Source organism: Sinohyriopsis cumingii, chromosome 2 (assembly GCF_028554795.1).
Source record: "Sinohyriopsis cumingii isolate HCF-2022 chromosome 2, ASM2855479v2, whole genome shotgun sequence".
NCBI classification, from domain to species: Eukaryota; Metazoa; Mollusca; class Bivalvia; order Unionida; family Unionidae; genus Sinohyriopsis; species Sinohyriopsis cumingii.
Window position 1 is genome coordinate 135,453,333 of NC_142962.1, and position 21,127 is coordinate 135,474,459.

A 21,127-nucleotide genomic window follows, 5' to 3' on the forward strand; every position below is an offset into this window, starting at 1 on the left:
TTAGCACAGGGCAACTGAATTATAAGCTTGGCAAACATTTAGGACACGACAACTGAATTGTTAGCCCTTTTGTCAGATCCACCTTATGAATATTCCGTTGTGCCGCAGCCCAGACTAATCACCAAGGTAAGTGTTGACGTTTACCAGCTTGCATTCTGACGTGGGTAATGTTACTTAACTGCGTTGTTACAGGTAGAGTTCTTTCTTCTTCTTTTTTTTTGGGGGGGGGGTAGTCTGACAAGAATTCGGAACAAAAACACTCATGATATTGTGTTATATACACGAGTTTATACAGGAATAATTGTCCATTTTTTGTTTACAGAAATAAATAATGGAGAAAGAAACCAGTTTCGTTTCAATAATATAAGAAGAAAATTGTGTAGAATTACTATAAACAGCTTATACAGAAAGAAGAAAATGCAAATTTAGTCGTTCAAACTTCTACTACCGTGACTGAACTCAATACAATGACATGCTTTTATAAACATGGACAGTATCCATTCAGCTAAACTGCTATCAAGCTTTCTCATGACGCTATTGGTTAATTTATTTAATTCTTACGATTACGATGTTTTAAATTAAAAATCAAGACAAACAACTGAGGTACATACCAAAAGCACAGCCTGGGGAGCGATCATCGCACCGATCCGTGCAATGGCATTCTGCAAACCATATCCGATAGTTCTGAAGATATATATATATATATATATATATATATATATATATATATATATATATATATATATATATATACTAAGCGGCTGAAAAATCAGTTATTGAAGATTCGTTGCGTTGACTCTTTAGTTGAATTGTTTTAGGTAAGCCTACATCTATACAAAATTCCAACATTCATCCACGAAAAATATATAATCATCCGCCGTATTAAGAGTTTGTGCCATCGTCTATTGGAAATCTAACCATTGACTGAGTGGTTCCCCATAGTTGGGGAGTCATGAAATATCAGACAATTTACGCCCCAGAAAGCGAGTTAAGCATAAAGCAAGAACTCAGACAATCCGAACATCAGTAGCTCCAATAACTGTGTCAGTCCTATATTAGTCACCTGTAAGCGACAAGAGCCTCAAAACAACTTGAGCTTCGAATAAATCATTTGGTGCTCGCAACATTTTGGAATTTTATGTGTTCTTGTACTTGATGGATAAATGAAGTTATCTGTTTAATATTTGTCTTACACCGGAAGATGCTATACATGTACCACTTGCTAAAGAACTCACCTAACAACAGTGGGATATAGCTCCATAGAAAGAGCGGCCACTGACACCCACATGGCAGATGCTCCAATCTTGCTAATCAATGCACAAGCATTTGTCAACACTGCTCTCAACGGAGTGTCTGAAAGAATATTAAAGGTAAAGAAAATAACAAGTGAGCCCCCCCCCCCCGCCAAACAAGAGAATAAAAAAACAAGGAATACAAAATGATTTGAACGATTAAAACTGTGGTTATTCCCACCAATCTCCCAAGCAAATCGTTATATATATATATATATATATATATATATATATATATATATATATATATATATATATATATATATATATATACATATATATATATATATATATATATATATATATATATATATATATATATATATATATACACTAAGATTTTGTGCACAGTCTGGGCATAATTAGGTCTTTCCATCGTTAACAGGAAACAACTAAACTGTGTCATTCTCTTTTGTTTCCCATGTCAGATGAAGCTTTAGCCCAAGTACTTTCAATAAAAAGGGGGGAGGGGTAACTCTACTTTGATCACAGTTACTTGATCTGTTTTATATTTTCATTAAAACTCCTAATATATTTATACCAACAAAAAAAAAATAATAAAAGAATGCAAGGTACATTTTTAACATTGTGTTCTTATTATACAGTAGTCTGACTGTGTTAGCAAATGCAGGAAACACACATTGACAATGGCGATTAAAAGACCTAATTAGACGGTCATAACTGTTGTAAGTTTATACATTAGGAGTCAATTACACTCGACTGGCTGTTAAACACATTATCGCATTCGAGAAAAACCTTCCTATACCTAAATCCACTTATGTACAGCAAATTCATCTATTGTCCTGTCATCGTTAAGTAGTACCGGGAAACCAACAAAAGAGATCAGTGTCGTCAAAAATAATAATTCAATTTAACGAAGTTCAGGTCCGAACTAACTGACTTTACCATTTCACGTCCAATATGTGCGTACTATTTTTTTCCTTATCACCAACCGGTAGTAAGACCCCACCCCGACTCTCCCTCTCTCTCCTGAAAATGTGGAAGTCCGGGAAACGAGAAAGGAAATTCGGGTCAGTATCCACCCCACCTCACCCATCACCCTCCCCAAAACCCCAACCAATTTGTAAAGTAAATCTCACCTTGTTCAACTTGTTTGTAGCTAGTACAGGGCTGCTCTCTCTCTCTACCCTCCGTTTTCACATTAATATATATATTAAATTCTTTTCAATTTTGCACATATAATTGCCGGATCGCCTAAAAAATGACTGCTGATCAAAAAGTAGTTTAAAACAGAAGAAAACTTTAAACACTCCTTTTCAAATTGCACCTCGAGAAAATGACCAAATTTGAGAGAAACATTCGAGACAGGGACCTTCCGATTTTGTTTAAACAGACGATGCCAATCCGCCATGAAATATAGTCGTCGTTAACCAAAAAAAAGTGTTTAAAATATATTTAAAAACGACGATTTCCTTCATTTCTCTCATAAAGTACTCCAAACAATTCATCCAAAATTCCAAAGATTCCATCCTGGCATAAAGGCCTTTAAATTTTGTACAAATAATGCCAATCAGCCATCAACAATGGAAGCCGTTACTTATGAAATAAACAAAATAATAAAAACACTTTGAACGATACATCAAAATCAAACAACGGAATCTGATCGAATTTTATTCTGGCATCAAGTATTCAAGCATGCCCGAGGACTGAGCAATGCTTGATACCGACACGCTATTCTGTAAAATGGGCAGCAGTGTGTTTTAGCTCTACTGGTCATAGATCAGAAGAGCTTATGGGATAGTCTTTCGTCCCTCGTCCTTCCGTCCTTCAGTACAAATTTGTAATCGTACTCCTCCTAAACTACTTTTAGGAATGACATGGCATTTATACACACAGTCTGAAATGAAAACGGTGCTGCTCGGACAACCAATATGTTTGCCAAAGCGGCCATGTTTACAATTTTGTTATCGTCAGTCCTCCTGAATGACTGAACATATTAACTTGAGAGTTTTCACTAAAGAACTAATTATGTCATCTGATCTGTCCTAAATGAAAATACTGCAGATCTGACGTCCAATATGGCCGCCATTTTGGAGCCATCTTGAAAATCTTAGTATCGCTACCCATCCTACAATGGATGGTCATATCAATATGGGGTTTTAACTAAAGGCTTCTTAGGATGTCCAGCTTGGCCATAAAATAGAAATGGTGCCGATCTGATATCCAATATGGCCGACTGCCACCTTGCAGATTTTGATTATCACAATTCCACCTGATCAAAATGTTGCATGAGATATAGTTTTCACCAGAAGACTGCTTTTGATGTCCAGATAGCCTTAAATGGAAATGGTGCTGATCTGACATCCAATTGTGGCCACCATATACTGGTTATCTTGAAAATCGTGTTATCGCTAATCTTCTTGAATGGATGATAGTATCAAAATAAGGTTTACTCGTAAAATAGACGTCTTAGGTGTCAAGTTGGGTCAACATAAAAATGGGACGTATCTAAGGTAAAATATGGCTTCCGCAGCAGCCATCTTGAAAATCTTGTCATCGCTTAGTTTCCTGAATTGCAAGTTATACTAACATGGGGTTTCACAAAAAGACTTTTTAAGCTATCTAGTTGGTCTGAAATAAAAATGGGACAGACATGAGATCTAATATGGATGCCAAAGCGGCGATCTGGAAAAATTGTTATCACTTCTTCTTCTGAAGGGAAAGTCTTGTTGACATGATATTGTCACTATACGACGTCTAATAATGTCTAGTTAGTCATATATGAAAATGGTGACCATTTGATGTCTAATATGACTGTCATAGTTGTTACTTTGAAAATCATCTTGGTTTTACTACTTTTGCATCCTAAATTAAAATGATGCTGTTCTGACGTCCGTTATGAGGCTATCTTGAAAATTTTGTTTTCGATACTCCTGTTAAATGAACTGTCATCTTAACGTGGCAGCTTGTTTTAAGAAGAGTTCTAACAGCGTGGAGTTGCTTCTTAATGAAAATTTTTAACCCTCAATACGACCACCCTCATTATCTCAACTCCTCCTAAATTGATCGCTATGTCAACACATGGTTTTCAGTAATAAATATCTTATGATACTTGTATGATCATACATGAAAATGGTTGTGATCGTGCGTCGTATATGGCTGTCTTAAAAGTTTTGTTATTCTTACTCCCCCCCCCCAATGGATGAACATTGTTGCATGCGGTTTTCATAAATAAAATACGTCCAGTGAGTTCTTTTTTTGTCCTGAATGATAACGGTGCAAACCTGACAACCAGCATGTGCACCAGAGCAGCTAATTTGAAAATCTTGTTATCGCTGAAGAACATATGAGACGGTCTCAACACGTAACAGTTAAAAGGAAGAAACTGTCCTATCTTGAATTCCTGTAAATTATTTTCGCCCACTATAACGTCAGTCCATTTGAGAGACTTATTTATTCAAATGAATCCGGTCGGCTATCAAATATCACTATCAATGCTGAAAACTGAAAACCTTTAAGTAACTTCTCAAACTCTAAAATTGAAATTTAGCAAAATGTGACAAAAAGTACCCTTTTGTCAACACTAGTAAATACGGCCGCGCTAAGGAAACTTAGAAAAACTTTGAACCACTTCTACTTGAAATATATTCTAAAGGATTTATTAAAATTTTACACGAAGCCTTGTTACAAGAAATTCATTAACAAATGATGCTGATATGTTCGCAAAAACAGGTCACTGATAGCAAGAAGCATCCGGTTGAAATAATACAGACGATGCCATTCACATCGTCAATTAAAGCTGTTATTACTAAATCAACGTACATGGTCAATACTATTGCATGTGACTATTACTGTAGTGTTATCTAGGGAAGAGAAATCAGGCCCACTTGATCCTTTTGACGACATATTCCCATCCAACAACCTCACTCTTGTTTGCATCTAGCGCATAAAAGCGGGCACATGTGATTTCCATTTATTTAAGACAATTACTGAACCTTATACAGAGGCGAGGTAGGGTGGAGGGAGGAATACCTTGTTGGGCACTTGCAGATTTTATCAGAATACCTATTAATTGAACGATGGCGACTACTAAAGCTGACAACCCGCTTACAACCAGGCAAAACGCGGTTGCTTGTCTACGGCAAAATCTGAAATTAAAAAGTATAAGGAGATTGAAAGCTCGGAATTAGAATTATATAAAGTTGTGGAGCACAAACTCAAGCAAATGAAAATAAGTTCATATTTAATAATTGGTTCTGTTTAAGAACACAATATCAAAATATGTGTGCTTATGAGCTTGACTTTGAGTTTAAAAATTATGTGCTATGGCCCAGATTTCCCTAACAGTTTGACTTAAATTGATAAATATGATTCATAAGTCTGGAGTTAGCTTTAGGGCTTACGTGGTGACATCTGAGCCTAGATGCTTTATTCTCGACACTTTGAAACCCAGAAGTTGCCACACCAAAAAGAAAGAAGAAAAAAAGAAGAAAAAAAGAAGAAAAAAAACACAAAAAAAACAAAACAAAAACAAAACAAGCACTACATTTAATTGGGTTAAGGTCTGAAGCAGATACATTTTCTTACTTTTGTTCTTCCCCTTGTCTCCTAAATCACAATTAAATAAACATATTCGAACTGAAAGAAAATTAGTTCGAGTGATGAACTAGGAGAATAAATTTCCTGGCCCCCAACTTAAGTAACTTGTCATATTCTACCATTTTTAATGTGTAAGACTGTACTCGACTAGTCAAAAGAAATTTAGACTATAAGTACATCCACTCAGAAATTTGGACAATAGACTTAAGTTATATCGGTGAAATCCAACCATTTCTCATTATTATTATTATTATTATTATTATTATTATTATTATTATTATTATTATTATTATTTATTATTATTAGCTGAAGGAGACACGGTGAGTCACAACTGTTAAAAAGTGACTTCCATGATGTAAAGCATCTGGTCCGTTTTAATAGGGACTCGACCCTCAACACAAAACTGACCCTCTCTACGGACATCAGAGTTGTCTACATTTGAGATAAGACCCGGATTAATTTGACTTGGGGATGGGGATATATCCTTTTGTTTCATTACATTGACAGACTTCGATAGTGTGTGTGTGTGTGTGTGTGTGTGTGTGTGTGTTATTCACTGGAAGGGTTCACTCTATTATTGTAAAAATATTAAACTTTAAAGATCGGGTTTGGAACTAAATTTGTGTAATTAACTTTTTGAGGTAATATTGCTACAGACAGAAATATTTTATAACGAACTGGGGGTCTGTTTGCTATTACTAAGCTAATGGTAAAATGTATCCAGGCCAATAGTAGTATAGGTTGACCCGTAACTTCAAAGGAAACTATTTATTAATATTATAAAGGCATTTCTAAAATTTGACACGCGCGAAATTTTTTAAAAAGAGAATTGAGAAATGTAAGTGTAGCCTACTTTTAAGATCCACAATATCTAAATAACGATTGTGTAGAAAACTGCTTAGGTAGACGAAAGAAAGTTAAATTTTAATCTCTAAGGCGTGAATTCGGTCTCGTCAATTGACCCTTTTAGACGATGCTGTGATCCCCTAACAGCGTCCCATTCTTCAGGTTTCAAAACTTTGTAATCGTGACTATATCGTGTAAACTATTTCCAACAGCGAACATCTACAATTTATTTACAAAAAGAATGTGTCTCCTCGAGTATTTTTAAATGACTGTAACACAAAGACTGACACATCTCTTCAAAAATTGCATAACCCTACCGAGCCTCTGGAGGCCGAGTGGTCTAAGGCACTCATCGTTACAGATCACTCATACATATTACCTCTGTAACCCCGATTCGAGTCAGTCTTGGTACTTCGATATGCGATAAAGCTTAACTGTAGCTTCCGATGGGTCGGCAGGTCTTTTTACTCCACCAAACATACCGTCCACAATAAAGATTATACTGTGCTGAAACATGACGTTAGCGGTGCACAGAAAGACGTTGATATTAATACTAACCGACTTCCGTTAGTCGAACCTTGGGAACTTTGCTAAAAGAAGAAATGACTCATGTTTCTTGCTTGATTTTTTCATCGTGTGATAGTCAGTGCAAAACTGATATAAGCATCAGAACTCTACCAGATTTTACTCGATGCTTTTCATTCCGTGCATTTAGCTGTGTCTTGCAGTAAAAGTTAGCAATACTTTTTTTTAATTCATGCAATAAGCACAGACAAGGTAGATTTATACTATTGTTAATGGATAAAATAAAGTCAATTCCGCTGTTGGACGAGGACTCTCAGACCACAGGAGCTCGTTACAAATGATCTTGAAATTATCGGCACTGTTGAGGACACGCAGACAATCTAAATAGAACATATGGATAAAAGGAAAATGTTAAATGATAATTTAGCGTAACATTGTCAGAAAACATAATTCAACAAGATAACTCACACCCACCCCAAAACACCCCAAGCATAATCACGTAAAGTGATGAGATTTGCTTTTCGAGCTTATGTTCAGTTCCGGTGGGCATACTCGATTCAATTCTGCACTTACATTTTCTTGAATATGTCGCCTAGTTTACGAGCTATGAAAATTGGAAGAGTGGGGCATACGGAGGTGAGAGGAATTGTGTGCTCCCTTAATTTATATTATTTATATTTTTAGTAATTTAGGACCTTTACCCCTCCCCCAATCCATATATCCATTTATTGATATTTTTAATTTAAACTGTAACAAAGCCCTGCTCGCAGATGAATTAGATTTATATCAAGGCCCTAGAATAAATAAACATTGGGTTAGGCGAACTGACCAGGAAACGCAGACGATGGTTGGTTGATTTCTTTATTTTTAGTGTTACTTTCAACATTATTCGCTTTATAATGCTAAGGAAATTGGACCTACATGGCTTTCGCAAGGACAGACAGATGCAACCAACGCATACCAACTGAGCTACGTCGCTTCCCACGCGCAGACGAAATAATTTTATGTCATAATTCTATAATAAACAGAATTAGGTTAGTTTTCCGTAGCAGAACTCGCAGTCGGATAATGAGAGGCAATGCTGTTAGATCAGGGTGCGTTGATAGGATGACCAAAATTTAGGCTCAGCTTATGGACCAGGACACACAGTCAAATTAGATGTATACCAAAGCCTTAGGATAGAAAGCAAGCTAAGTTATACTGTCGAACCAGGACGTGCAAAGTAGATATGGCTCTCAGATATTAAGAACTATATTAGACTGCCATTTGTTTGAGTATAATGCGCAGATAAAGTTCTTCGTCCATCAAGTTCGAAGATGATCATAACATCACCAGCTGGTTTTGGTTGCCGTAAGTACATGATCGATTGAATTTGTGTTCTGAACTAGCAGTGGCCAACTGGACAGGAAAAATGTCACTCGGATGTACTTGTTCAATAGAGGACATGCTGAAGTTCCGTTAGTGCTTAGACACTGACTCTTCGATTATTTTTGGTTCAAAGTCTGTAGTTCAAGTGTGGAGGAGACTCTAACAGGTGGAGTGGTCAAGTGGGAGATCTTCTCAAGATTCATGGTCTAAGTGTTTCGATGATGATTCAAGGGAATCTTGGAAGCGTTTCTTCAGTCCACCCTAAAAATCACAATCCCTCTTTCAGTTGGCCGTAGATCTTCTTTGGTAGTCGCTCTTCTGATATCCAGGTTACGTGGCCTGCCATTCTCAATTGTTATTTCTTCGGCAGAGTGTGGATGCTTGGAATAGCTGTCAGTGAAAGAACGTCTTCATATTTACCTCCGCAGGAAGCCAATGTCACACTGGTTCAGCTTCTTGGCATGGAGTGTGTACACCTTTCAGGTTTCGCATAGAAAAGCAGCGTTGGCAACACAATAACTTTGTGCACCTTAATTTTTGTTCATAGACTGATACATGTACACTTACACACATTTGCATGTAGTCTGCAAAAGGCCACACTTGCTTTAGGAATTCCTTCGTTAGTTTCATCATTGATGTGGACTGCACGTGACAGTGCGTTCCCTAGATGGATAATCTTGTCCACTGCTTCGCCATTTACTGAGATGGTTGTTGTTGTTGTAGGGTTTTAACGCCATTTTTCAGCACATGATAGGCTATGTATGGCGGCCAGTATTAATGGTGGAGGAAGAACACGGGAAAACCCCGGGAAGAACCACCGACCCACGAGAAGCTACTGGCAAGCTTTCTCACATACCCACATTGGTCGAATTCTAGACTCGAACCCACGCAGACAGAGGTGAGATGGCAGTGATCCGTAACGAAGAGCGCTTTAGACCAATCGGCCACTCAGGGCCCCTACTGAGATGGTAGGCTCTACCTAAGGCTTCTCTTGTTGCAGGTTGGTGCATCATCTCTGTCTTATTGGTACAGATTGTGAGACCGAAATTGTCACAAGCTGAAGAGAAATTTTCCACGCAGTGTTGCATATCATACTCAGATTTTGCATTCAGGGAACAGTCGTCAGCAAATAGGAAACCACTAACAGCGACCTTGGTTGACTTTATTTTCGCACGCAGCTTCATCAGATTCATCAGCTTGCCGTCAGCCTGGTATCCTTGGTGTCCCTTGTTGATCCCATGTGTCATAATCACTGAAGGCAGCAGCAAGCATCGCAGAAAACATCATACTGAAGAGGGTTGGGGCCAGCACTTACAACACGAACAACCATGCAGTCATAGAATTGCCGAACTACCAAGATAAATGTATTTCTCTGGGCAACCAAAGTTTGCCATTATCTTCCAAAGGCCTCCAGGGCTAACTGTGTCAATGGCTTTTTTGAGATCGATGAATGTAAAATAAAGGTTGGAGTTCTGTTGCAGCAGTTCTCCTGGAGTTGACAATCTGCAATCGCCATGTCTTCGGTTCTTTGTCTTTTCTTGAAGCCACAATGACTCTCTGAAAGGAACCCTTGATTAGTGTGATAGAAAAGGTGATTCAACAATTTTCCGGATGTTGAGTTTAGAGATTATTATGATCCTGTGGTCAATCCAGCATTCTACACTTCTCATGGTTTTCATCAATCGGACATCAGGCCTGTGTCTCCCCCTGACTATCGTGTAGGCAATAATATGACATTGCTAGGAGAGTGACAATGATGTAGGCAATAATATAGCATTGTTAGAAGCGTCTTGTTGTGGGTTTTCTGGCTGAAGATTGTGTTAGTGATGAGGAAGTTTTTTTTAGCGTATTTCCTTAGCGAAAGAGTCTGTTATTGTTGCATTTACCATAACCATTTCTGCCATTGACACTTGGTCTTGTTTAGCGATCAGTGCCGACTTTAGCACAGGAGTCTCCAAGGATGGTGAGCTTGTTTACCCTTCTAGAATGAAACATCCCTTGGGGGGAGTAGTGTCATGGTTTGCTCGTGAGTTGATTTAAGTGAGGGAAAGTTTGCAGAGTTGTCCTCACTCCCTGCTTCAGGCCTGTCTCAAAGTGGCACAACAGTGTCGAGACTGATGAAGACAGGTTCGGATGCAGTGAATGTCCATTATAGTTTACTGCATCTGAGCTAATACTCTGCGATGTCCACATAGTTCTTGCCATCTGCGTCATGGTTGGGGGATAATCAGAAAGGCTTGCCTGAGTGATACAAGTGTTCACTCTGGGTCAACATCCACAAGTAGTTTCGTTTACTGTTACTTACGGTAGCAGGCTTTGCCCGATCTGACAACCAAATGAAGTAGATTTATACCATGTCCTTAGGATAAAAAATATATAGGTTAGGCTGTTGGACAAGCACGTTCAGACGAAATAGGTCTAGAGTATGGCTCTAGGATAAAATTAAACTGGGTTATACCGTTTGCTGTCTTGCCATGACGGGTAGCCGAAATATATTTATACCATGTCATTAGCATAAAAAGATAGGTTAGGCTGTCGATTAAGCGTACGAAGACAACGTAGATTTGTCGGAGCAGAACGCACACACAAAGCAAATTGGTAGATTTACCTTTTGTTGAGGATGAAGGGGATTAGCTGAGCAGGAAGTTCTACAATGCTCACTAGAAATATATTCAGGAACAAGTCACCGGATAAAGCACTCACTCCAAATGTTATGGCATAGAAAGAGTAACCATAGTTTAGCCTGAAATGAGTAAGATGATAACAGTTTTAAAGCAAAAACGTAAAAGAGGACTCATTGAACTAACGCGGCCCTCTTTTGTTGTTCCATCATGCAGAAGCATCGCTACTCGCCCTCCCCCACGCGTGGTAGGTTGTACGGGCTGAAAACTCTACGCCCGTACATCAGTTGACTGTATCATTTAGAAAACTTTCTGAAAATGTTCACCCCTGATTATTATTATTATTATTATTATTATTATTATTATTATTATTATTATTGATGTTGTTATTATTGTTCCATCATGTAAAGCTGAACAAGTCTACTTAAAACAAAATAAAAAGGTGTGCCCCTATACAAACTGTCATCCAATGGAAGTGAAATTTGTGCAGTTTGAGAACAAAGAAAAAGAATAAATTGAAGTGGTCGATGACTTATATAGTCACACACCTTTGTTACGTTTTTTTTTAAAAGTAAGTCGCTCTGAACTCTGGAATAGCACGTTGTAAATAAAAAGATTGTACAGGTCTACTTTTGAAAAAGGACAGGAGGCGACAATGTCATAGCCCTACTAACTCCAATGACTGTAATTATTGTTAGGCAAGTTAATCTTCATAAAATAGCCCATTTTATTTTCCTGGTATATAGGTCAAAGTAAAATTGCCGTTCTCTGAACTGTTACCATATATGTAATATTTTTAAACGTTTTTCACAGAGTTTAAACACGAGACAGCAGTTTCACCATTTGAAATAAGAGAATGTAAAGAATGAACAGGAAAGGGTGACTTTAACTTCATACAAATATATTGATGCGAAAAAAAGTTTATGGGCTTGTAAAGTTCTGTCTGAACAAGATAAACCTGATGCATAGGAACCCTTACATCCTGAATAAATGCGTTGTCATCAAATCTGAAACTGCAGATTGTATACAAGTATGCCAGCACTTGAAGAATGTGGACAATATCTCTGAATTTTAAACACGTGCTGCGTATAAAAAAATAAGTTAAGGAACAAAATAAATAAACAACTAAAAATAGAAATTATATACCTTTTACATTTACAATAAATGACAGTATTTATGAAATAACAACAAATCTAGAAAGCAAACGAGCAAACATATAGTAGCATGTTGAAATTACACACACACACACACACACACACACACACACACACATATATATATATATATATATATATATATATATATATATATATATATATACTGAATACTGTAAAATGTTATTTAAAAAAAGCATTTGAACAGCTGATCTCTTAATATATTACAGAAGATGTGTGTGTGTGTGTGTGTGTGTGTGTGTGTTTGAATTTGTAACGTAGTTTTAGCAATTTTTCAGTCATATCAGTTCGATGTCTGCAGTGTGACTGTTTATAATGATGTATAGCACGGGGGGCATCATGCTGCAGACACGTAGTATGATGTCCCACCCAGTCACATTATCCTGACACCAGTACGACCAGTCCTGACACTAACCTCTTAATGCAGAACGCCTAGCGAAGCAGCTGTTAGTACCATTTTATAAGTCTTTAGTATGACTCGGCCGAGGTTCAAATCCGCAACCTCCCGCTTCCGAGGCGGACGTTCTAACCACTAGGCCACCGGAGTGGTCTATTACAGAAGAAAATATTAAACAAATATACCTTTTGCATACTAAAGTATACGATTCAAATAATGTTCATAGACTAACTATTCAAGAATCGTGTGAAATGGCTTTGTGGAAAAAAATAGGTCATTTCGGGAAGAAAAAGAAGAAAAAGACAAAAATTTGTTTTGACTGTTGATAATATAAGTAGCATCGTGAGGCTCATTAGACCCAAAAGGAAATGATGTTAAAGAAGATTGCAGCCCTGCCATCTTTGTGGATTTATAACAACATGTGAAATCCTATTTTAAAATTCGTATTGGGTTGATGAGGCATACGGAGAATTTAATTTGGAGATGGCTCCCTGGCCTCTAACGAGAATTTAACACGGAAATATCACTTAGGTGACAAAATGTCACTTGGGGGTCGGTCAATAGGGAATTAGCAGTATGACTCATGTTGTCTCTTTTGGGAATGGGGATCAAGGGAATATAGACAAATATATTGTCTGATGAAAAAAGTAATGTTAAAACCAAGTGTCCGACTATTCAATACTCCTCCACCTATACTATCCCAAACCCATATACTTATTAACTCGAACACCATTTTGAGTGAATCGCGTTCCTAGTTACTCATCAGCATAGGGACGAAGTACGATATAAAGGGAGGGTTAAATAAATAGAATTTAAATTCCATATGAACAAAATTAACTTCCCTAGTTCCTTATCTTCCTATTATCCCCTTAAAAAGGCAAAACCCCAACCCCATTACTCTTCCATCTCCATATAGATAAAATTACCATCCCCTTACAATTCTCATAAGCACTTTAAATTTACCTTTGTAGTGAAAGAAAAGGATGAAAAGAAGAAAACGTAAAGACATTTAAGGACATTCATTGTCTCACCTTTTACAAACATATAGAATTGAGGCTATCTTTTTAAGATTTGCACTAAAATAGGCTTTAAAATAAAAAATACTGGCAGCAAGTTGGATTTCATACATACCTAGTATTAGGTTTGGCAAATTTTCATTCATCAGTTTTTTATACACAATTTTGCCATCCTTACACTGGCCAACTTTTTATCTTTAGATCTGTTCACTCATTACAAAAGTTTCGTTTATCGCACGTGAGTGAAAAAAAATCGCACATGATTCAGACATAAGTCATATTTTTTTCACATTGCTAGGCAGAATTTGGCGTTTGCCAGATTTGGTTTCTACATTTTTTTAATTTTCTATTTTGTTCAAATTTGTTCAAATTTTTTTTTTAATTCTATGAGCTTGACTTACCTAATGTTAAAGTTTCGTCCCAGATCTAAAACGCGGAATGCAATTATGCATATGAACCATTTTTTAAAACCAGTGTTATTTTTGCTACATTTTCAAACTAATCAATTCGGATTGTATGGAGTCAAAATTTATTTTGTAAAGTTTCAACATTTTATATTCCAGTTTTAAAAACGGCAAAAATGCAATTGACATTTAATATGAGCGAAATGTACCCTAAACTGCAATTGACATTTAAAATGAGTGAAATGTACCCTAAACTGCAATTGACATTTAAAATGAGTGAAATGTACCCTAAACTGCAATTGACATCTAATATGAGCGAAATGTACCCTAAACTGCAATTGACATTTAAAATGAGTGAAATGTACCCTAAACTGCAATTGACATTTAAAATGAGTGAAATGTACCCTAAACTGCAATTGACATTTAAAATGAGTGAAATGTACCCTAAACTGCAACTGACATTTAATATGAGTGAAATGTACCCTATAAAGAGTTATGATGGACAGAAGAAGAAACAGAGAAGGCTTCTAAATTTTCATCACATAGAAATATGGTCTATGGTACATTTAGCCTACGGAGAGTAATTACGACAGACTCAACAACAAAATTTGGAGTCTGCCAGATTTGGTTTTTGAATTTATTTATTTATTTATTTATTTATTTTTGAATCGTTTAATTCTACCAGCCGTACACTAACTTCATGTTAGCCTAGCTAATGTTACATTAGAACGAGAGATAACAATATTCCCAGAAACGTTTTTGGAGACCGGCGTTATTTTGTTACATGTTCAGACAAATGCATTTGGCTTGTATGAAGTCAAGATTTTTTTTATAAGGTTTGAGACATTTTATATTAAAGTTTTTAATAACTCTACATTCAGAATGATGAGTACCTTTTGAAGAGCTTGGATGGGGAGAAGAAGAAACGCAACGGTTCTATATTTTCTTACATATATATATTTTGACTAAGGTAAATCGTGACCACATCATATCATTATGACATACACAAACATAAAACGTATACATGCATATTGCTAATGATTAAGTAGAATCTCTCTTTTTTTTTAAATTGGGTGCCTATGAGAAAGACTTTTCGACTGATTCTGTAAATTCCAGAGAGAGAGAAGGGGGGGGGGGAGGGGGAGAGAGAGAGAGAGGGAGAGAGAAACGACGTTCATTGTGAATTTTTTAAAATAAAAATATAAAGACAAATGTCAATAAATTCATAGACAGGAATAAGGGTCCATATGATCTTGAACAGGAACTAACATTATGCCGTAAGTTTAACATGCATTCGTCTCCACTCGAACGGTAAATGTAATGTGAAAACCACGCGCCTTTAAGAGCGACCCTTACTCACGCATCTATGACCACAGAGAGACGGATTTAAAAGAAAGAGTAAAAACAAATAGAAGTTAAGTCCCTTACAATGAAATTTTTTACTTCCCTATCCCCTAAAACCCATGACCCCTTTATAAAAAAGCGTATCCCTCTTCCCCTGCTATCCCTTTATAAACAAAACTGTCATTTCCTTTCCAATCCTAATAACTCCGAACCCGCAGCAACATTATCACACATTTAGTGAAATAAAAAAAGAAAACGACAGGATGGAAAGAAGAATAAACACACGCACTTTAGTAATGGGAAGTTACTAACGTTTTTGTAATGTTATTTGTTACTGAAGAATAACTGCAAAAAGCGTTCTATACTATTTATTAAATACAAGACATCAATACAGCTAGGAAGGTAAGTAAAGACTGCCCTGAACGTATTTTTCCCATGGAACATAAACCCGAGTGAATGTATAACATAAACAAGCTGTTATTGTGTATCAGTTTTAATAAAGTGTGGAATGTCTCATTACTTTTACTCTCAAGTGATATTTCAAAGCTACTTAGATTAAGGCTTTCACTGCAATTTTATAGTCCCAAACACAGGTACTTATCAAGCATGGACATTATTCCTATATATGAAACTACGATTGTTTTCTATTGCTGTAAGTCTGTAACATTTCCTCATTGAACTACATTCACTACTTGCAATATTAAATCATAATCCACTTATTAAATATCTGGAATGATTTATTGCTATACATTTTAAATTGTTAATAAATTACAGCACACGTTTGTAGTTTTAAGAACATATTTGTTGAAAATGGCCGCTTATGTCGATGGTGATAATGGGAGAGTACCGTAAGTAGCATCGAGCAGTGTGTGTGTGTGTGTGTGCGAGAAAGAGAGAGAGAGAGAGAGAGAATACTTTCCTGCTAAAATTTAAAAAATCCAGACTAAGTGAGAAATACTCAGGCAATCATGAATCCAGATGCATTACATGGTTAGCAATGTTCCCCGTTTGGAGAAAAACTTAACCTTATGGTGGCGCTCTATAGTTTTGCATTTTGCATAGGGTTAGAATTTTAAAGAAAAAGAATTTCCCAAGCTTTCCTCACTGGCTATACTGGCTATTTAAAAAAAGACCTTGTATATCTTAGGCATAATTCAAAGAACCTTTAATTCCCTTTATTTTGGTGTATAATTGATGGGTGTAAAATGGGTTATAGAGTATACAGCTTGGCCTTACTCCAGATGTGCACATTTCAAAAAAGTGCTAGCTCCACGTGGTCATTTTCACTTCCTGAATATCAGAGATAAATTGCATAAGAAAGAGCCAATAACTTTTTTTACATTTTATATATTTAATAATTCATTCATTGCACTTTCAGAACATTTATTTTAGTTAGCGGCGTGCTTAGATCATGTACAATTTCCAAAAGTACAATATCCAAAGAAATATCATCAACATTACATTAATGTAGCATAAAGGTATGCCAACATTCTCTCCATTGTGCATGTTTTAAATGCAAACAACTTCACCTTACATACGTCACTCTCTCAAAAGTACATAATAGCTGGTGAGCGCCCCCTATGTTACATTCCCAAGAGACATATTTTATATATTTATTTTAAAGAGCATGTTTAATTCGAGGAACTTTCAATTAATGTGTTAATATTACTGAGGAATCGAATTTGTTTAGTAAACCTGAAGATAAAATATACAAATATTTCGATCATACAGGTAGAAGTATTACCGAGAGCAACAGCTGTTTTGAATATGACGCAAAGTTAGAAGAATTATATCTTGTTACAATATTGTTGTCGAGACTTTTTAATTATTGGAACACACGCGAGGAATTGTATGTTTGTTTACACTTTACAGTTATGCTACTGTTCAAGTAGAAAATAAAAATGAAACAGAACCATATTATTTAGCATTTTCTTGTTAAAAAAATATTCAAATGATTTTTAAAAGCTTGTCCATATTTTAGAGACTAATTTTTCGTTTGTTTAAAATATTTTCCACCTTCAAGTTCAATGCATCAATACTATATTGTAATGAAAACATAAAAAATTGAGTTTGAAAGGACTGGAAAATTATGAGCTTTCTGTATAAAATTTAATGTGTTTAAAACCTGTTATTCTGTAAGATTTTATCTCTGAAATTTAATTGGAAATAGAATATGTGGTCTCTTTCTCGTCCAGAACCTGTGTTTCATTAGAGAAGTATGGAAAAATCCACTTGCATGTGACTGAATTTAAAATCTATTCATATATCCCATGGAAGCCTTTTAGAAACACTAAAAACCGAAGAAAAATCACCATGTCAGCAATGCAGACAGAGTGATAACAGAACTGTACTGTATATATCTAGGCCTAGCCCCGGTTACGTACGTATATGGGAGGTTCAGAGGTTGTATCACATCTGTCATAAAAGTCAAATGCCATATTGATATTTTTAAACTATACATTAAAAAAAATGAAAAGAACGTGTGACTACAACAGTAATATGTAATAAATACAATACTTAGCTTGAGTTTGTTTGCTTAAGAAGATTCCAGAAAACAGTATAATTTTCTTAATGTTAGACCTACCATTGAGAACGTACAGTGGCAGGTGAACATGGATCTATTTTTGCACGGTTTAACAAATTCGCTGCTGCAGCTAGTTCATACTTAAAATATCTCAAGTTTAATAGAACTTGCCTTATCAGAATAGAATTCGAATTAATATTTTCTCTGGGCTTAATGTTTAATATGGCTACTTTCAAGTGGTGGTGTTGAGTGAGTAAAAAGAAACAAATGTTACACTCATTCAAAAGTGTCTGTTCATTATCTTGTGGAATACAAGCAGCAGTTTAAATAGGCGGCATGTTTAAAGAATACAAAGTAAATTTTCATCGCGAATAAAGCCGATCCATTCCTCTAAAGAATCCGCTGTTAAAAGTCGTCAATAAAAACTGGGATTCCCCTTTTTCAGCACTATTGCAAATAAAGCCGATCCATTCCTCTAAAGAATCCGCTGTTAAAAGTCGTCAATAAAAACTGGGATTCCCCTTCTTCAGCACTATATAAGGACATACATGAATATATATATTTTTTTATAAAAAAAATAGTTCGCAAATGTTTTAGAAAAAATAGTTCTTGGATGCTTTTAACTTACTGTTCAGCTCACAGCAAACTTTTGCTCCAAATCAAACCAAAACAGACACTCTATGAAAAATATACATTTTACGTATATTTACTTGCAAGATTCGAATCTCTTTTATGAACAACAGTCTGCACTTAGCTCTGTGAATTGGATTACTTAAAGTAAATAATTACCATAAGACAGAAAGTTTGAGTGTGATAATGAGTATATCTCTATGTCGCAACAGATCCAAGATGGTATACTTCTTTCGTGATCGTGATCCTATGTCCTTATCACCTTCATCCTTACAAACACGGGGAATGACTGACAGGTCTGGAAGTGACTGTCTATTCATCTTTGCGATATAGCGAATAACCGAAATGGCGTCTTCGGCTCTGCCACGTGCGGAATACCATCGAACACTCTCTGGGATTAATCTAGAAAGGAAAGAGATACTTTAAACCTCATGCAAAAGAAAATTATCGTGTTTTACATTATTTCCAGTAGATATAACTGTTGCCATCCTTTTTCCAGTTTAAATATTTGCCATAATAAAATATAATTTAAGTTTAACATGGCAGAGGGTAAATAAATGAGCTGCTTATCAAGTTCATGCATACAATTGTCCCAGCTTCTTCCTTCCTATCTTCAGAGAATGTTTTTCTTTTATATTCTGAAACAATAATAATAATAGCGTGGACTTAGTACAGTGCATAATCTTTAGAAGCTCTAAGCGCTTTACAATATTGGATAACACATAAGAACATAACTAACGACAAAAATTACAAAAACAAGCAACGAGATTACAAAACAAAAGCATGCTGAGAGTAATTGAGGAAGTAAACATTATTAAATCTTTAAGTCTGTTTATTGAATATCATTCTTGAATGAGATCACTGTGGCCTTGTGTCTAAGACTGATGTTAAATTATATTGTATTATATTCTTGAATGAGATCATAGTGCCCTTGTCTCTTTGATTAATGATCAATTATATTGTACTATACTCTTGAATGAGATCATAGTGTCCTTGTCTCTGTGATCAATGGTAAATTATATTGTACTATACTCTTGAATGAGATCATCGAGTCCTTGTCTCTTTGATTAATGATCAATTATACTGTACTATACTCTTGAATGAGATCATAGTGTCCTTGTCTCTTTGATCAATGGTCAATTATATTGTACTATACTCTTGAATGAGATCATAGTGTCCGTGTCTCTTTGATTAATGATCAATTATTTTGTACTATACTCTTGAATGAGATCACTGTATCCATGTCTCTATGATCAATGGTCAATTATATTGTACTATACTCTTGAATGAGATCACAGTGTCCTTGTCTTTTTGATCAATGGTCAATTATATTGTACCATGCTCTTGAATGAAATAATAGTGTCCTTGTCTCTATGATCAATGGCCAATTCTGTTGTATTATACCATTCTAAGAATTATTAAAATGAAATGTGACGTTTATCGTTTAACTCTGTCATATATGCTGATGAGTCAATTCAAGTTCACTTTGGCCTGGAGATGGGTCTATACATTAATATTCTGTACACAGTTTATTTATTTAAATGTCTGAAATTAATATGACTTTAAGATTCCTATAACAATATTTGCCTTCTTCGCTTAGAAACTGCAACCAAACGTTTTCAAATTGCCCAAATGTAACATTTAACTGTGACATTTATATTTTGTAGCTCCAAATTATTTTGATTTTGCTGTTCGGTTTCAGACTATTCAAAATGTAATAAAATCATAATAATTATTGTTGGCCTTCTGAGATAAATATTATTGCATTGGATATTAGAAATGAATTTCTAACAAGTTATGTTTTTCGAATCGTATTGTTTCCATAAATTTATGGCGGAAACATTTGACGACGTCAGTTAGGATTATCGGTGGAGACAGGATGACAAGTGCATTAGGCAGCAAAAAAGCGATACTTACTTCCAGGTTAGCAAAAGGAGAAATCCAAGAATAGCCGTGATGAGATGTAAGTACCTCCAGTCTCGAACGCAATATGCGATACCTGCATACACCGCAGCAAAGACTTCCCAGGAGGGGATGGTCATCACTGCAGACCTCCACTTACTCAGCATAAATTCACATGCCAAATTGTACTGGACTGTTAGTACAAGCCCTGTTGCAATTCCGATGAGAAACCGTGCTGCAGCAAACATTTCCCAGCTAACAGAGAAGAACGCTAGCAAATTGGAAGCCCCATTCCATGCTACGCCCAAGTAGAATGTCGGCTTACGACCAATGGAGTCGGCTATTTGGCCAGCGGCAAGGTTCCCGATGAGGACTCCTGTCATTTGGAGGGTAGTGGCTGTTGCAGGTGCCCATTTGAGATCACATACAAGTTTCCACTAAAAATACACAATGTTTTGCTTGAAAATATGAACTAATTTTATTCATTTTGTAGCGTGACCAAGAATTTGTTTTAAAAACTACA

At 35.9% G+C, this 21,127-nt stretch overlaps 1 protein-coding gene across 5 annotated transcripts in view; it reads right to left on the bottom strand.

The window, feature by feature from the left end:
• Positions 1–21,127, bottom strand: part of LOC149805897 (organic cation transporter protein-like) — a 32,360-nt gene that overhangs the window by 9,229 nt on the left and 2,004 nt on the right. For 2 of the 5 annotated variants that reach the window (XR_016419825.1, XM_089950654.1), the window contains exons 3-8: positions 20,620–21,041; positions 18,862–19,104; positions 11,200–11,334; positions 5,319–5,401; positions 1,236–1,353; positions 612–684 (exon numbers count right to left, since the gene is read on the bottom strand). Coding sequence is in view for 2 of the 5 variants with exons in the window: in XM_089950654.1 (XP_089806780.1) it covers positions 612–684; positions 1,236–1,353; positions 5,319–5,401; positions 11,200–11,334; positions 18,862–19,104; positions 20,620–21,041 (1,074 nt within the window). In the remaining 3 variants the exon portion in view is untranslated. Of the gene's footprint in view, positions 1–611; positions 685–1,235; positions 1,354–5,318; positions 5,402–11,199; positions 11,335–18,861; positions 19,105–20,619; positions 21,042–21,127 lie in introns of those variants that run through there. The other 3 variants (XM_089950655.1, XR_016419826.1, XR_016419827.1) reach the window with 3 other exon arrangements.